General features: G+C 44.2%; 1 protein-coding gene across 2 annotated transcripts; it reads left to right on the plus strand.

Annotated features, from left to right (window-relative positions):
* Positions 1 to 907: 907 nt before the first annotated feature.
* HP1BP3 (heterochromatin protein 1 binding protein 3) lies at positions 908 to 14744 on the plus strand. 2 transcript variants are annotated; one of them, XM_026862691.1, is made up of 12 exons: positions 908 to 1129; positions 1570 to 1672; positions 3114 to 3264; positions 3533 to 3692; positions 4728 to 4871; positions 5417 to 5497; positions 7123 to 7277; positions 8045 to 8135; positions 8814 to 8973; positions 11548 to 11659; positions 12631 to 12768; positions 13536 to 14744. In XM_026862691.1, exons 1-12 carry the CDS (start codon positions 1043 to 1045, stop codon positions 13819 to 13821), a joined length of 1668 nt encoding a protein of 555 aa, XP_026718492.1. In that variant the 5' UTR covers positions 908 to 1042; the 3' UTR covers positions 13822 to 14744. The 2 variants fall into 2 exon arrangements, with proteins under 2 accessions (XP_026718492.1, XP_026718491.1); XM_026862690.1 differs by having other exon boundaries at positions 909 to 1138.
* The last annotated feature ends 1712 nt before the right edge of the window (positions 14745 to 16456 follow it).

Below are 16456 nucleotides of genomic sequence, written 5' to 3' on the forward strand. Positions count from 1 at the left end.
GAAAACATCCAGAATAGGTCAAAATTGGGAGTGTTTGGCTGCTTCTCTGTAAGGAAGGGAAGAAGGGATTCTGGAGCTTGATCTTTGGATGGAATAGGGGAGGGCAGGTCCAGCCCCGGTTTGCTAGAGGCGAGGCTTTACTTCTGAGGTTTTTAAAGGGGGGTGCTGTGAAGAGGAAGTGAATGACCAAGTAAACTTTCTGTTTTGCAATGGAAATAGCGGAGCCCCTCTCCTTAGGAGAGGCTGGTGCAGGTGGATGGGCCACAGGTAAGAAAAGTTACAGAACTGTAACGGTAGTAATGGGTAAGACTTGATGAGGGTTAAACTAAGCTTAACCCATTTGGTACCTGTGACAGTGCATGTGTTTGGAGGAGAGTTTTGTGGAGTTTATAAATTTTTTTGTCGAAGGTATGGAGACTGCTGTTTCAATGGTTATTTTCTTCTTCAAGGACTCCTTAATTTCTATAAAATCGCATGGGGTTTAGTTTGGGAGGGGCATGGTTCAGGTCCCCAGTGTATGTATTTGCTGCCTAACAGATTTAATGGTTTAATTCCTTAGGCTGATAGAAGCTGGATCAATGTGTCAGTTCCTGCTTTTACCCAAAGTCAGTGACTGACTGGTTACCTCAACATCTCACTTTAGGCACAGTCTGCTTTCTGTTGTTTTAAAGAGCCTTTTTATTCTTTCAGATATGTTTTAATGGAGCAGGCTGCAGGTCTGGCTTACACCTTTGCCATTTTTGCTACATCCATAGCACTCAAGTTTGCATACATGTTTTAGCATCTTTGTTGAATGCAAGTGTTGATTGTCGGTTATGTTAGTCATAAGCTGTAAATCATTTATCCTTCTTTTCTTTTTAATCTTTAGTTTGTTAGATACATGGACATAGATGTTTTTATTTTGTTAATTTTCACACCACATCTTTTCTGTACTTTAGGTTGACTCCTCACTGCATTGTGAAAACCATTAGGAAAAAGTCCTTGGGGTTAAAACCTGGGGCTCCGCAGTGTTACCTGCACTTGGGGCTAGAAATTAATTTAAATGGCGACTGATCTGTCTGAAGCTGAACCCGTGCATCATAAGGCGCTTCCACTCTTAACGGGAGCTCAGCTGATCCACACGGACAAGTTAAGTGAGGTAGGGGCTGGCCCATTCTCCAAGCTTGCCCTTGGATCAGTCCTTGACTTCCAGTCCTGCTGAAGGTTACTCGGTACTTTCTCCCCTGCTTGTAGGAAACTCGATTGGGAGTGTAATAAACCCTGTAGGCACTCTCCTAACCCTTCCCTGCTTCCCTCAGATGCTGTATTTGTCAAAATCCTCAAACGCTCGTCTCAGTTAATTTGGAATTGAAAAGAAATTATTTATTTTATAACTGTAAAATGTGCAACTGTTTTCTCCTAGTATGCTTCAAAGAAGCTGGTTTGAGGGTTACTGTCTTTTAAAATTCTGAAAAATCCAAACGTAACCAGAATATTTCTGCTTTGATTTACTTTAATCCCATTTCAAAAACTTTCTGATGCTTTCCAGTATCTGTACTGATTTTCATAGACAACTTTTCATTTTTATAGAAAGTCGAAGAAGACACAATGCCGATCCGTCGCTCGGTGAATTCTTCTTCCCGTGAAACTGCTCCCAAAAGCAAACCTGCTGAAGGTGAAGAGGTCAAAGCGGGTACGGTAATAGTTCTGTAGTGGATTGTTAATGTATATCCAAACATAGGCTTGTGTTTGGAAACTCCTGAAAAACCCTACTGCCAAGTTTAAAATATTTACTAATGCTTAGCTCCTTTTCACAGGCTTTTCTTGGATTATTGGGAAGTTGTATTTTGCAGCCACTCTTTTAAGTCTGAACCTATTCGTTTTGTCTTTCATACACCATGAAAAAGTCCTGACACTCCAGACATGAAAACATAGCTAAATATAGTCCCTTTTAAGCTTGCACGTTCTTTAGAGTAAAGGTGGAAATTGTGAAGTTTTGGCAGTGTCAGGAAGAAGGCTTGAGATTGAAGGGTGGGGTTAGTGAATGGAAAAACAAACTATGTATTTTTTTTTCTTTCTTTTCCTGAACAAAAGGATTTTACCACAATGTGTCATAAAATCTAGTCTGATATTAGCGTGTCTGGTCTTAGCAGCTTTACCTCAGTTTCTCAGAATGTGTCATTTCAGTATTACATTCATTTAGTTTCACTGATTCTGTCCTCTTTGGTGTCACAAATAAATTACATATGAAACTATTACTACACTGTGTATTTTAAATGCATGATGCCTCCATGGGAAGACCATGCACAGGAACATAGCAGGAGTGCTTAAGCTCTTTCTCAGATATGGAGAATATGTCTACTGCATGGAGCAGTCCTGGTAGACAGCTCTTTACCCAGAAAGTGGGTAGTTGCAATTTATATGTGTCTTACCTAGCAGACAGCCCGGTCTGTAAGCTATTCTCACCTAAATATACTGGAGTTAATTTGCTTGGTAAGTTGATTTCTGACTGGATTTGATCCTGCTGATAGACAAGGGCTTCTGCAAGTGGATGGGCAATCTAAAGCTTTGCTAAGTCTGAAAAAATGTGATTGAATGGTTAAAATCCTTCAGGTGCCACACCGTGTGGTGCAGAAATAGCAGTGTTTGAAGATCTTAAACAAAGCTACTTGTATGTATCAATCCAAATTTCTTGTAGAGATGTATGGTTTTGCTTGGAGTTGAAAACACATAAACCTCCACCTAGGGGAAAATGTTAAGTGTTTCGTGGTACTGATTTCCTCCTCCCTTCCCCACCCAGGCCTCTCTGATGAGGGACGATTGCAACAGTAACTGCTGGAGTTAAGAGGCGAAGACTGGGGCGATTGGATTTGTTCATTATGAAACTTCTACATGATGTTGTTTGAAGTTATTTCAGCATTTGATGGTTGATTGCACCTTATTGAAACTTTCAATAGCTTTGTTCCCTTGCTAAGTTACATTCAAATCATCTGTTTAAATTAAAGGAAAGAAATTTGTCTGGTGTGAAATAATTTTGGGGTGTGTTCGTAAGCTTTTTTTATTGCCTCTCCGCCTTCCTGATGAATAGAGGGTAGTTTTAGGGAGTAACTTGATTCACGTTCACCATCTTTCAGATGCAGAAGCCACCTCTGAGGAATCTGCCTCTGCTGGAGAAGAACGAGAGACTGAAACCCTGCCTGCTGCATCCAGTGAAGCAGAACAGCCAAAGGAACCTGAGAATGAAGGGAAGGGGGAAACAAAGTCCTCAGAAGAAACCAAAAAGGAGTAAGACTTGCTTAGTGCTGCATTCAGGGATTTGGGTAGGATTCTGAAGAAAGTCAGGTTCTAGAGATAGAAAAGGTGATGGGAAAGATGCTGTTCTAGAACATGTGTGAGACTGCATATCGAGATAGAGTCTCTATTTTTTCTGATAGAAACATCATAATGTTCTTTATTTTTGGTGTCAGATGTTCTGGACTTTTTGTTGTTGTTCTGCTTGTTGGCTTGTTTTAGAGTGTCTCTTGTCTTACTATTGCTTTGTATTTTTTCTAAGCGAGAAGGATCAGTCTAAGGAGAAGGAGAAGAAGGTGAAAAAGACCATTCCTGCATGGGCTACTCTTTCTGCTAGCCAGCTAGCTAGAGCACAGAAGCAAACTCAGATGGCTGCCACCTCACGTCCCAAAATGGATGCTATTTTAACTGAGGCCATCAGGGTAAGCAGGAGACAAATGTTTCTTTTGTTCATCTGTCACAAAGCAGAATAATTTGTGCACCTAAATTCCACAATTTCAGCTTGCTGGTGGTACAGATGATAGTGCTGTCTGTTAGCAGGAAACTTACTGTGTAATATGTGTATGCTTCTGCCTGAAAGCCCTTGAAGCTGAAATGTGAGTCAGTGATGAGGAGAAGGAGCCCTGTAGCTTATTTCTTTGTTTAGAATTTGTTTATGTTATTAGAAACAGCTCGAGTGACATAACCTGGTTGATTGCTGTTATTGTTTAATTTGGTGTGCCTCCTATTTAACTTGATTTAAGTATTTAACTTGATTTACCTTGATTAATCCATCTGTTTGATATGTGCTTTTTTCAGTGTTAACTTATTCTAATTCAGGACAGATGGAAGTACTGTAAACTAGCATTCCAAAGTGGTGTTGGTCTTGGTTTACTGTATCCCTCTTGGTTGGAGAAGACCTGTTCTGTGTAGTTGTGCTGCTGCTCCCCCCTTGAGGCTTGATTCATGCACAGGGGGCCTGGACTCCACCAGCCTTAATTGCAACATGGCCTTTCCAGCTGCTACATCTTCAATTTAAGTTTTTTACTAGTTTACTAATGTCAATCCTCCAACTTTTAAAAAAAAAAAAAAAAAAAAAGGCAACTTGTTCTGACTTGATTACTCTGTCTGACATTAGTAAAATGACTTAGCATTTGGTTTGCCAAAAGGTGACTATTTTGTAGCAGCATGTTGTGTTTATGCCATTACTTGTAAATTATTTGGAATATGGGAGCAGCTGATACACTCTTGCTGTACTGTTTTTGTGTTGTCTGCCCTTCAGCCACTCTGAAGGGGAAAGTTAAGTATTTTGTTGGTCATATTTTATACTCTTGAGTCATTGTGGGGAAAAGGCCAGCCATGGCACCCTGTGCTGCTGTCCTGGCTTATACACATCAGTTCAGTCTCGGCTCTTCCAGGCCCACAGCAAGATAATTGCAGTGCAGGTGGTTTCTCCTAACTTTTTGCCTCCGTTCCAGGCGTGCTTTCAAAAGAGTGGTGCGTCAGTCGTTGCAATACGTAAATACATCATCCACAAATACCCTTCCCTGGAGCTTGAGAGGAGAGGCTACCTTCTAAAGCAAGCATTGAAAAGGGAACTGGAGAGAGGAATCATTAGACAGGTAAGAGTTGTGGAGCAGCCCTGGAAGTGGTATCGCTCAATTACAGAGGAGTTTCTTAAACTCCAGCAGCAGGTTTCTGGGGTGGTTGTGTTCTCCCTCGTGGAGATTAATCAAGCTCTGTCTCCACTGTGTTAGACACTGACAGAATTTCAGCATCGTTCTGTCAGACACTTTGCACAGCTGTCTTTTGTGCAATTTATGACCATTCCTTGGTGTTGTGTCATACAGCATTGCAGCAGCATGTGTCTCCAAACTGAGTCCAGCAATGTCACTTCTGCAGCAACACGTTTCTTTTACCACTGTCATTTATGCCCGTGATATCTGTTAGGCTCTCCTGGTCAGGACAGCAGAATATGTTATTAATGTCTGGCTGTGGCTTCTGATCTTAGTGACATGTCAGTGGGTTCAAATCAGGCTTCTGCCATAATGTCCATCACCAGGGTCACAGTGCATTCAAAATCTGCACAATTATGTCAGTCTTTTTCAGGGTGTTACAATTCTGAGTTACTTTGTTAAAGACTGAAGTGGGCTTTCTTTTGAACTAGGTGAAAGGAAAGGGAGCTTCTGGGAGCTTTGTGGTGGTGTCTAATGCAGGAAAAACGGTTCCAAAAGCCAGAGACAGAAAGGTAAGGTGCATCATTTTAACAACACTCTTCAAAATCTTGCACGGAAACACATGTATTTTAAGAAATGCAGCCTAACGCCAGCCCAAATACTATTCTTCTTCTTGCTGTACTTTTCCTCCCCAAGTACAGTAATCAAAACACCCATTCCACTAAATTCAGAATGACAAAGTAAAACCAAGTAGAATAATCAAAATCTTAGTTTTAAAATGTTTACATTAAACCCCTAGGCTTTGGTTCAGAGGCAGAAAACTGAATAACCATGAAGCTGCTCTTCTGTCTTTACCTGGTAGAGAGAGATGCCTCTCAGGTATTGTAAGAGAGCTTTATGCTATTGCTGTTTCTCTTATATCTGTTGCATGGATAAATGGAAGACTTCAGGACTGTCAGATGAACATTTTTACATCGGCTGTGAGGGCAGAGGGAGGAAGAAGAAAATGTCCTAAGACTTCTGGAAGAAAGCTGCTAATATTGGGTGTATATTGTTCTGAGGTAGTAAAATGGGATGTGGGGTTTTTTGAGCCTAGCCCTCCCAATTAGTCATGGTTCCAGCACTGCTGTTCCCCACTCCCTGCTGCGCTGGGTGTTTGAAACACATTTCTAACACCGCCGTTACGAAATGCTTAGCTGGAATTGCCGATCCCCTTGTGGCTTAGACGTGTGAACCCAGACAGTATGTAACGCCTTGGTGCTTATCTCTTGGCTACTGGGGAGACCAAAAGTCCTAAAACTGAGGGAAGCGGTGACACACTTGGTATCAGGGCACTGAAGGAAACTAATTGCAATGTAACTTCTTTTTAAATAGAGCTCACTGGCTCCACGAGAAGTTTGAGCAAGGCACCTGATAACTGCTAACACATCACTTTTCTTGTCTGCAGCATATCGGTGTCTTTGTTCGTAGTTACTTTCTCTGTGTTGCAGCAAAACAAATAGCTTGCTTTTGTTCTCGGTGAATTCAGCTAGCAGTCGAGCAGCTGTCTGGGTGAGCAGCACTCACCCATTTGACTGCAAAGCTGCTGTTCAGCATCAAAATCGTTACAAACTTCAGCACATTTCACCAACTGTCTTTTCTGTATAAAGAACAGACCCATTTTTTTTCCTGATCATCCCCTCCTCATAGTAACAAAGGGATGGAGGAAAATTCAGAAGGGAGCATTGGCTTCAATCAAGATTCCATTCTGTCATCTGGAAAAAAAAAAAAAAAAAAGGCATTCCTGTTCAGCTGTTAATTTTGGGGAAGATTTGGCCTGTGTAAACAGGTCTTGCCTTTGGTTTTTAAGTTTCATGTCAGCATGTATCATTTTCACCTGTCCCATTGAAGGGTAGCGGAGGAAGATGTCTACAGAAAGAGGAAGGAAATAATTAAAGATACAGATGTTGTTAAATACTCAGCAATTTATATTTGTAAAACTTTTCCTAAGACTCCTATGCAAATTCTGGCCAAATTTGCTCAATGTTATTTAAGCTGCTAAACTTTTAAAATTGTTCATTTAAAGAGCTGCCATACAGAACTTGATTTTCCAGATCTGTGGCCAGAGTCAGGAGCACTTCTCCTCACCTGTGCATTGCTGGTTCAGAAAACCCAGAGTTTTAGGCCCCACTGATGTGTAAAAGTATGTGTATTTCAGAAAAGCACTTCCGCTTCGACTGCAGAGCAACAAGTCAAGCTGGAAGATGTCCTGCCACTGGCTTTCACCCGCCTTTGTGAGCCGAAGGAAGCTTCTTACAGCCTGATCAAGAAATATGTGTCTCAGTATTACCCCAAACTCAAAGTAGATATAAGGTAGGTGCAAGGGTACCCTTTTGCAAGCAGAGCTGCAGAGGAGCAGTGAAACGCAGCCTTCCTCTGGCTTTGCCTCCCTCACGGTGATTCGGTTCAGTATTTCAGCAGGCAGCAGGCAGGTGGTGCTCTGCATTGTAGAGCCTGCAGGAAAGCTTGAGGAAAAGCTCTGCCTTTTTCTGCATCCCTCCACACCCAATCTTTGTTCCTGACGCCGACATCAAGCACTGCTCTACCCACCTCTGCCCTTAACCAAAACCAGATCCTTTTAGCTGCGTGGATGTGAAGGTCTCTCTTTGGGATCTTATCCCACTTGGTTCTGGATGCTTTAGCTGGCACACGCCTCCAGTAATCTTCAGGTGTGCCCATACAGAGCGGGTCAAGGCATGGGGAGGAAGCAAATCTAGGAAAACCCTGTGCATCACCTCTTCCAGGGGCTTGTACTCAGTCCCTTGGTTGTCTGCAAGCTGACTCACTGCCCAAGTCCAAAGGTGCTTTTCAAAATGGGTAAATCCTTCCAAGCAAAGAAGCTTGTCTGTTTCTGGATGCGCAGTGACACCCAGAAAGCCTTGCAGCTGAATTTCCGCTAACGTACGCTGTTGTTCTTCTCATCTAATCAGCACTTGCTGACAGATCTCCATTTAAAATGTCTGTATGTAGGCAGATACCACTTGTAAGTACTGCTCTGCTCACACTCTGTATGAAGCGTTGTTTCTCTGTTTTTTAAGCTGTCATGTGTGTCAGTAAAGCTTTATCCTCCTGTATTTCAGACCCCAGCTGTTGAAGAATGCCCTGCAGAGAGCTGTAGAGAAGGGCCAGTTAGAGCAGATCACAGGGAAGGGAGCGTCGGGGACATTCCAGGTCAGAGCCAGAGTTCATCTTGTTTTGTTGACTGTACTGACCACAAACATTGGATCGAAGCTAACGCGCCCTCTCCCCCCTCCCGGTTTCATGGGGTACACCTTTCTTTAGCAGCCTGTCATGCTCAGGAGTTGTCAAATTATGAAGCAGTAGCACTGTTATTCTCCTCTTGGTCTACGTTTCTGGAGCAGACCCCCCTGCTTAGCGTGCTCTGCGCGCTGCTTCAGCTCTGAGTCACTAGCACAGTAGGGGAGCTGGTGGGGTAAGCTTTCCTTCCCATCACTAATTGTAAGTGCAGTAGGTACCCCAGATGTCTGCAACGTCTTTTTCTCACGTCTGTGCCATAGAAGTCTCTTGGGTACATTTGGTCTGTGGGATGGAGGAAGATCTGGTTTATTGCCTTCCCTGAGTGGTAGGCCCTTAGATTGCCACGTCCTTGCAGTGTATCTGGGGATTAGGACAATGTGTTACTGATAAAAAGCCACTCCAGGCCAGTTGACTGAATGGGCCTTTCCTCCCAATTAAAGCTGGGAGAGCAGCGTTCCCCGTGCAGTGTTTAATATAAAACGTATCTGTGCTAATGCAGGAGCGCCGACACACCTGGTGCAGAGGAGCTTGTCCTGACCTGGTTTGGGAGAATTTTGTCTTGATGCTTTTCTCTTCCTCCTTGGAAAATAGCTGAAGAAATCAGGGGAGAAGCCCCTGCTGGGTGGGACTGTGATGGAAGATGCCATCCTGTCTGCTATTGCGGCCATGAATGAACCGAAGACCTGCTCCACCACAGCACTGAAGAAGTATATCCTGGAAAACTACCCAGGGACCAACTCCAACTTCCAGGGTAAAGTACCAACCTGTGTAAAGGCTTCTCCTCTGCATGCTGAGAGTGAGTCCTGCAGCTGCAGATGCGTCTGTGCAGCACCTTTAAACTATTCAGTTGAGCTTGCTGGGGCACTGACAGCTGCTTGGCTCTTTGTGCTGCAGAGATGCTCAGTGTTTTTAATACCCATTAGTTCCTTTCAAGCCTGACAAAGGCTCGTTTCTGAGACATAATGCATGTTTCTCTTGTCCATAGCACGTTCCCAGGCATTCAAATAGTTTATTGTTCTTAAATCACCAAGTTGATTTCATCCGTCTCTCTCTACTTTGAAAGGCTACAGCTTTGCATAAATGCAGTTCCTCGTTGCTTTTTATTTAGAGAAGCTGCATAGTTTAACTTTTAAAAAAAATTCTCAAGCACCCCTCAGTGATTTGTTTGAGGTCCTTCTTTGGCTCTGATTTTTAAGAGGTCAAGAAAGTGAGGAGAGAAACTAATCCTGTTGTATTTGGGAAGAGATTTGTCATGTCTTTGTTCCCAGGAATGACACTAATGTCTGTTTTGACTTTTGCCTTAGCAGAAGCAATACTGACAGAGATTTTTAAAGCAGATCTTCTAATGGCTTCTTTGCATGTTTGGTCTGAGCCCCCATACAGTTGTTTAACCGAGGCTGGAGGTCATTTGAAGCAGAACGAGCTCGCAGCAGCCTCTACTAGAGTCAAACCTGGAAGGTAGATCAGTTTGTTACTGTGGTGTCACTGTACTGGTGCCATTCCTTGGGACATGGGGCTGGAGAGGAGGTTGCTGCTCCCGCACTCTTTGCCTGGAGCTGAAGCGCAGCATCAGCACGGCTGTTTGATGTGGGGCTCAGTGACACGGAGAGGAGCGCAGGTTCCCTCACAACTAAAGTAGTTGCCTGAGGCCTTCTGCCAATTAGAGACTGATGTCAAGTGTGACTTCTTAATCTTGGGGCAGGGAAGAGTTTGCCAAGCCCCTGCACAATTTATTTTCAGAACCACTGGAAATTGCCCTGTCCTTTAAGGCCTGTGTTTAGCCATCCTCCAGTGCTTTTCAGTCTTGCAAGTCAGATAAGGAAATTTCAGCTTGCAATCTGTTGTTTTCTTTCTCCTTCCATTACATAAAAGAATTTTGATGATCTCTGGTCCGTTTTAATAGCAACCGGAGGAAGATCTGGTGAGATGTAAAATCAGGCTGGTACGTGCTGCAGAGCCAGTGCTCTGCACTCCTCCCCGTTTCATGCCTCGTGCTTCTAACTGGACTTGACTGGAGTCAAATCCTTTACGTACTGTTATTGATTTTCAGTACCCAGAGTAAAACCAGCTCTGTTTTATGTCTTGCTCTGTTTATGAAAGTAGGGGCTTTTTAAAGAATTCTTGAACAATGACAATCCTAATGTTGCAACAGTAGTAACTTAATGGATGCAATCAACTTGATTAGCTGTGCAAGCTCTTCCAGTGCCAGTCAGAGTCAAACATTTCAGCAGAGGTAGCCTGTAAGCTAGTGAGGGTATGACATTGTCCCAAAGGATCCTCTTGCTGTGAAATGTCAGTTCTTGATAAAAGCCCGTTTCAAGAGTGTTGAATAAGTGGTTGGAGTGAATACCTTTGCATTAATTGTACAGAACAGATTCAGATGACAGTTCAGCCAGCGTGTTGCTCTGTATTTTTCCATTTCTTAAGGGAACCTCTTTGGAATGTACTTGAGGGCAGGCTTTGCTTCTCCCTTGGTTTGGAGGGAGCTAAATATGTAAATGGTCCCTCTAATTCAAGCTGAAAATGGTTTTGAACTGACTAAACAACTTCAGCCCTTTGCCAGAAACAAAGATCCCCTGTCCTTGCATGGTTTCAGTTACAATTCTTACACAGTGCACAATGGAACAGAAGACTAGAATAAAAAGTGCATTTGTCATATTTCTAGTCTAAATATTTTCCCCTTTAAAAAAAAAAAACCACACACACAACAAAAAAACAACAAAACAGCCACCCAACAAAAAAAACAAGAACAGAGAAAGATGCACCACATTAAATTTAGAACATGAGGAGGCCAAAATCAGGGTAAAGGCTTGTTTTAAAAAACATTTTGGAGAACAGGCTGAAGAAAGCCAAGACTTTGGAGAGTCATAGTTACGTGGTGCTGTTGAATGCGTTTATAAAGGAGGATCCCTTGATTGTGACATCAAAAACACATGCTGTTCTTGACTTCTTCCTTCCTTTGGAGAATTTAAAGCCACACTTGTCAAGTGTTCAGGAACAAACACTTGTATGTTGCTTGAAAAATTAAGTGCAAGAGGATTTCCCTTTAAATAAGATGTACCAAAACTTCTAAACATAGTAGTCTAGCTGGGTCCTGCCTGCAGCAGCTACTCTTTGCTCGTGTAGAAAGAAGCATGCGGTGATGTCTTCACGAGTGTTGGGTCTCCGGTGCTATTTCATTCCTCTGCAGGTGTCCTGGGCAAAGGAGACTTTATCCTGACTCTCCCTCTCTGATTTCAGGGGGCACTGCAGAGAGCAGTAAGGTTAGACAAGCGGATAAAGATAGTAACGCAACCTTTCTCTGATTTTTTTTTTTTTTTTGCAGTGCATCTACTGAAGAGAACCCTGCAGAAATGTGAGAAGAATGGATGGATGGAGCAAATTTCTGGGAAGGGCTTCAGTGGAACCTTTCAGCTCTGCTTCCCTTATTATCCTAGGTAAAGAGCTTGGCTGTAAAACAATGTTCAAGATAGGTGAGGCAGATAGACCAACCTCCTATTTACAAGGAAGTTTGTGGAGGGTTTAATAACTGATGAACCACAAGGTTGTCACCCACACTAACTCTAGATAATGACATTTTACTGGGGTGTCTGACTGTGAGTGGACATAAAGCAGACTTCATTAGCAAGGAAAGCTTCTAAGGGCAATAAAAATATTGGGCTTGATATTCTCAGGTACTCTGTCGTGATGCTTTTTTTGCTGGATGGGGGCTATTTAAGCATTCCCATGCCAAAACAAATCCGCGTGAGCAGGTAATGCGGTGGTGTTCTTAACGCAAGGATGCTCCTAACAAGCAGGACCCAGCTGCTCGCCTCTCTTAGTGCCGATGTGGAGGAGAGGTGGGAGGAGGGAAGATGACCTAGATTAGCTATGGTGAGACTAAAACAGCCTCTCCTCTCCTGCTGTGCGTGCACATTGTGCTGGGCCACTGGAGCCCAGGGAGGGTGACTTAGTGTCCCACAAAGAGCCAAATGGCAGCATAGTCATTAAAGTCTCTGCTCCCCACCTTCTTTTACTGCATGCACACGAAGTGCTCAGTGGCTTCAGTGTGCATTCAGAGCTACCAAAGTCTCATCTTGTCCCTTTGTTTTCCTGTGTCTTTTTTGCTTTCCTGTGTCTGCGCAGAAGGAGCAATGAGGAAGAGAACTGGAGAAAGGGCAGCTGAGGGCTGGGGCATTCCTGGTGACTTACAAACTGTCGCACTTCTGCCATTGCAGAGACTAAATAACATTGGTTTCAGATAGCAGCAAACACAGAAGTCTTGGGGGGTATTTCTGGATTAGGCTCAAAGCTGTAACCTTACAGGAGGGTGGGCAGCAGTGCCTGATGAGCACCAGGTTACCCAAAGCTTGCCAGCCCTGGTGTATCCTTAGAAGTCAGTCACGCTCTGACAAGAACCCTCTTGTAGCCCAGATGTGCTCTACCCAGAGAAGCAGCAGGATGAGGACTCTGAGGAATCTGATGAGGAAGAAGAGGAGGAATCAGAGGAGGAAGAAGAATCTGAAGAGGAAGAGTCTGAGGAGGAAGAGCCACCACCAAAGAAGAGGTATGGCAGCACAAGAGATAAATGGGTTCCTTCAGATGAAATAAAAGCGACTGTCACAGCTGTAGAGCACACAGGTTTGTCTCTTGGTGTGGTTATTTATCCACAAGGCTCTTGCTCAGAGGTGTTGGAAAAAGTTTCTAATTATGCCTTGCTCTAGAGATACCATAATTTGAAACTTACTTCTTTTTTTAGCTCCAGATGAGAAGAGAGCCCGTATTTATCTTTGCGTTGCCTTTAGTCTCCTAAAGTCACCTTCTCTGCTTTTTCGTGTGATGTTTCACATGGGACTTTTTGTATTTATGAAATGTTTCCTTAGGAAGACTGTTTCCTACAGCGTTATTTGCAGTTCTGTAGCCAGATATGAAACCTGCCTTACTTAGAATATGGATTTAAGATAAGTGTTGTTCATTAAGTAATAAAATTCCATTTAGAGAGGAGAGATAGTGCTTAGCTCTCTGAATTGTTCTGACAATTGACTTTGATTCATTGCCATTATTTGTATGTTTATGTGCCTAACAAAGGAGTTTGAAATCTCACTGGCAGAGCACTGTGGGGATTGAGAAGTGCTTAGCGTGGCACGATCTGCCAGAGGAGTTCTTGCTCTTTGGGATTTAGCTAATGAAATGTACTGCTGCATAAAGAAACATCCGTGGTAAAGAACAAGGATGCCAAGATCTGCTTCGTTTATGCAAATTGACGACAGCAGCTCTGCTCTGGGTAGCATTTGCGCCTCCACTGAGATCTTGTGCTGTCTCTCTTTCTGACAGGATGCAGAAGAGGCCGCCTCCAAAATCACAGAGCAGGGCCCCTCCGATGAAGCGAAGAGAGTCCAAACCCAAGCCAAGAAAAACCCCCGCAGCCCGCCGGGGGAAAGCAAAGCCCCCTCCCAAGGTTAAAACCCCTGCTAAGAAAGCCAAACCAGCAGCCCCAGCCATCAAGAAACCCTCTGGTGGCAGCTCTTCCAAGAAACCAGCAGCCAGCGGGAGGAAGGAGGTGAAACCTTCTGCCAAGGGCAAATCCACCATGAGGAAATCTCTCCGGGCAAAAAAGTAAAATTTTTCCACTGTCAGGGAATCCCATGGTCAAATCCACAATCTTGTTTTATAAGTCAACGTGCATTTGTATTTTAGTTCTGATGCTTAAACACTTCTTTAATTTTTGTTATGGTTTTTTTTCTTGAATGATGGGGAAAAAGCTGAAAACTAAATCAAACCATCCCGAGCATTTATTAGATCTCAGTGCTGTGCCTCCTGCCTGCCCCTCCCCTGGAACAAGTCATCTTTAGTTTCTGCGATACTTTTAGGACTTTTCTAGGACATATATAATCTGTACATTTTACCGTGTTCCTCTTGGGTTTGGGGGGGAGGGGGTGGGGGGGTAAGGGTTGGCTTTTAAAAATTCTTCAGAGAAGATCTTTATATCTTTAGAGAGCAGGAACAGGATGATTGGGGGAATGTGATTCTTAAATAAGCAGGTCCCACGGCAGAAGAGTCCTCCCTAGACCCCCGGCGTGGTGAGGTCCTTACGCTCCCGTGAGGCTGCCGTGTCCGTACAGCACTTACCCGCGCCCTGGGGGAGCCGCCTCCGGCGCCGCCGTGGCAGCGACAGCCCGAGGAGACGGGCTCCTCCAGAGCAACGAGGTTTGTTGGACAGAGACTCAGATCTTCAGCAATCGGAGGCTGCGGCGTCTGCTGACGGTCTGAGGCCAGAGGGGTTCCAAAAGGGGTGGTTCTCGGTTAGGCGGGTGATTTGAATTAGTGTTTCCACACCACATCTGTTACCTTAAAACCAAAATATATAGAAGTCTTCTTGAATCCAACTTTCAAATGTTTTTAAGAGATGGAAGAACCTGAGTTTTGTCACCTCTTGTTTACCCTTTTTTAAAGAAAAGTTGGAGAGCTATACAATTGCTAATGTAGAGATGTTGATAAGTGAAGAACATGCAGTTTGCTAAAATAAAATGAAACTAGATTCCAGGCCCCGTTTGCGTGTCCTTTCTCTTTCTCCTCCTGGAAAGGTAGAGAGGAGGTAATTACGGTCACCATGGATTGCTGCAGAGGCAAATCTTTGTTAAAGCTACATTGCAAGCGTGGAAGACCAGGGCTGTTTCAGCCCGAGCCCCTGACAAGCTCTGTAGCTGCACCCACTTGTGACCTTTTTCTCCCCCATTTTCTCTAGAGACAAAGGCGCGCAAGCAGAGACCTCTGCTTGAACCTCTCACTGCTCTTCTTCTCCCTCTGCCCCCCGTCAGTCACCAGTGGGGGCAAAAAAAGACCAGCTGAAATCCTCCCACCTCTCACCCTCCTCCCCAGAGCAGTGCCCGCGTTCCAAAATGCTCCACCACAGCCCGGCTCTCCCTCGGTCTCCTCGGGGCAACGCTGATTCGATGGGACCTGACAGTCTTTTTCCTTTAACGGGCTGAGAGGAGTGGAAGTACCTCTAGAAAAAAAATGCATAAAAAGGAGAAAAATAGCCTTACTGAATTTATTATTTTCAGTAGCCGTCCCAGCGTGGTACCTCTAACAACTGGGAGTTAAAAAAATTCTTACAGAAATGCCCTAAATTGTTCCCAGCCCTGTAACGAGTGCGCAGACAGCAGGTTAACAAAAACCACAGCTGATGTGAAACTGGCAGAGTGAAAGCGCTGATCAAAGAGGAATCCGCAGGGATGTAAAGCATGTAGAGACATTGGTTAATGGCTCTTTCCTAGGGCTGCTTGTACCAAAACAGTGGGTTTTGTCAGTGTTTTCCTCCAGGCAGGTGCTACCGTGAGCCAAATTTGAGAAACTGCTTCTCTCATCAGTAGGATGTTTACAAGGACAAGGAGTCCTCACTCAGCGCAGGACGTTTTGTGCCTTCCCCAATAACGTTCCCACATCAACAACCCCACAGATATTTCTTAAAACACTGCTCAGGATAACACCAATTTATTTAGGTTTTTTCTCCACGTGAGCTTAATTTTGCTGTGGGACGCCTCAAATTAGAGCGTTGTGCTAAAAACAGCCATTAGCTCCCTTGGTCATCACCAAACTTCTTGGTTGTAGTTTTAATTGCTAATTAGGTGATTTCTACACACCAAGCCAAAATAAACAGCCGCGGGTCTGGCTGTATGGAATCCAAAGGACAGATCCTTCCCTCCCAGGAGCAGCAACCGGGATCGAATGGGAAAATCATCCCACAGCAGCATCGCCGCGTGTTCGGGAAGGTTCATACCATCTCCCGCTCGCTCTTCTCCAGGCTCTGCTTCCTGGCCAGACTGGGCTCTGTTATGTTATTTCTTCAGCCCCATCTGTCCTGGTTTTTTCTTTTTTTTTTTTCTTTCTTTTCCCCCTGTTTCTACGCTATCAACATTTCCGGCAGGCTCTGCTGGGGCATCTCGCAGCATCTCAAAGCAGCTGGCGGGGACCCAAGGTTTGAACGCTGCTGTTTGGACCCTTTTCCTGGCACTTTTGGGAGCAGCAGGGCACAAAACGGGCATTTTTGGATGCACCCCCAAGGGCTTAGACCCCATCTCTTCTCCAAACTGGTGCTTTCCCTTGCCAGGAACCAAGCACATCCCTGGGGCTGGGGGCAGCTTTTGCTTCAGCCCGTGGATTTGGCCAGCTGGAGGATTTTGGGGACCTGAGGCTCTGGGGTTTTATGGCAATTTTGCAGCAAGGTCAAAGCCATCCTTTTTTTTTTTTTTTTT

This window comes from Athene cunicularia, assembly GCF_003259725.1.
Source record: "Athene cunicularia isolate RWA chromosome 21 unlocalized genomic scaffold, athCun1 chr21_part1, whole genome shotgun sequence".
NCBI classification, from domain to species: domain Eukaryota; kingdom Metazoa; phylum Chordata; class Aves; order Strigiformes; family Strigidae; genus Athene; species Athene cunicularia.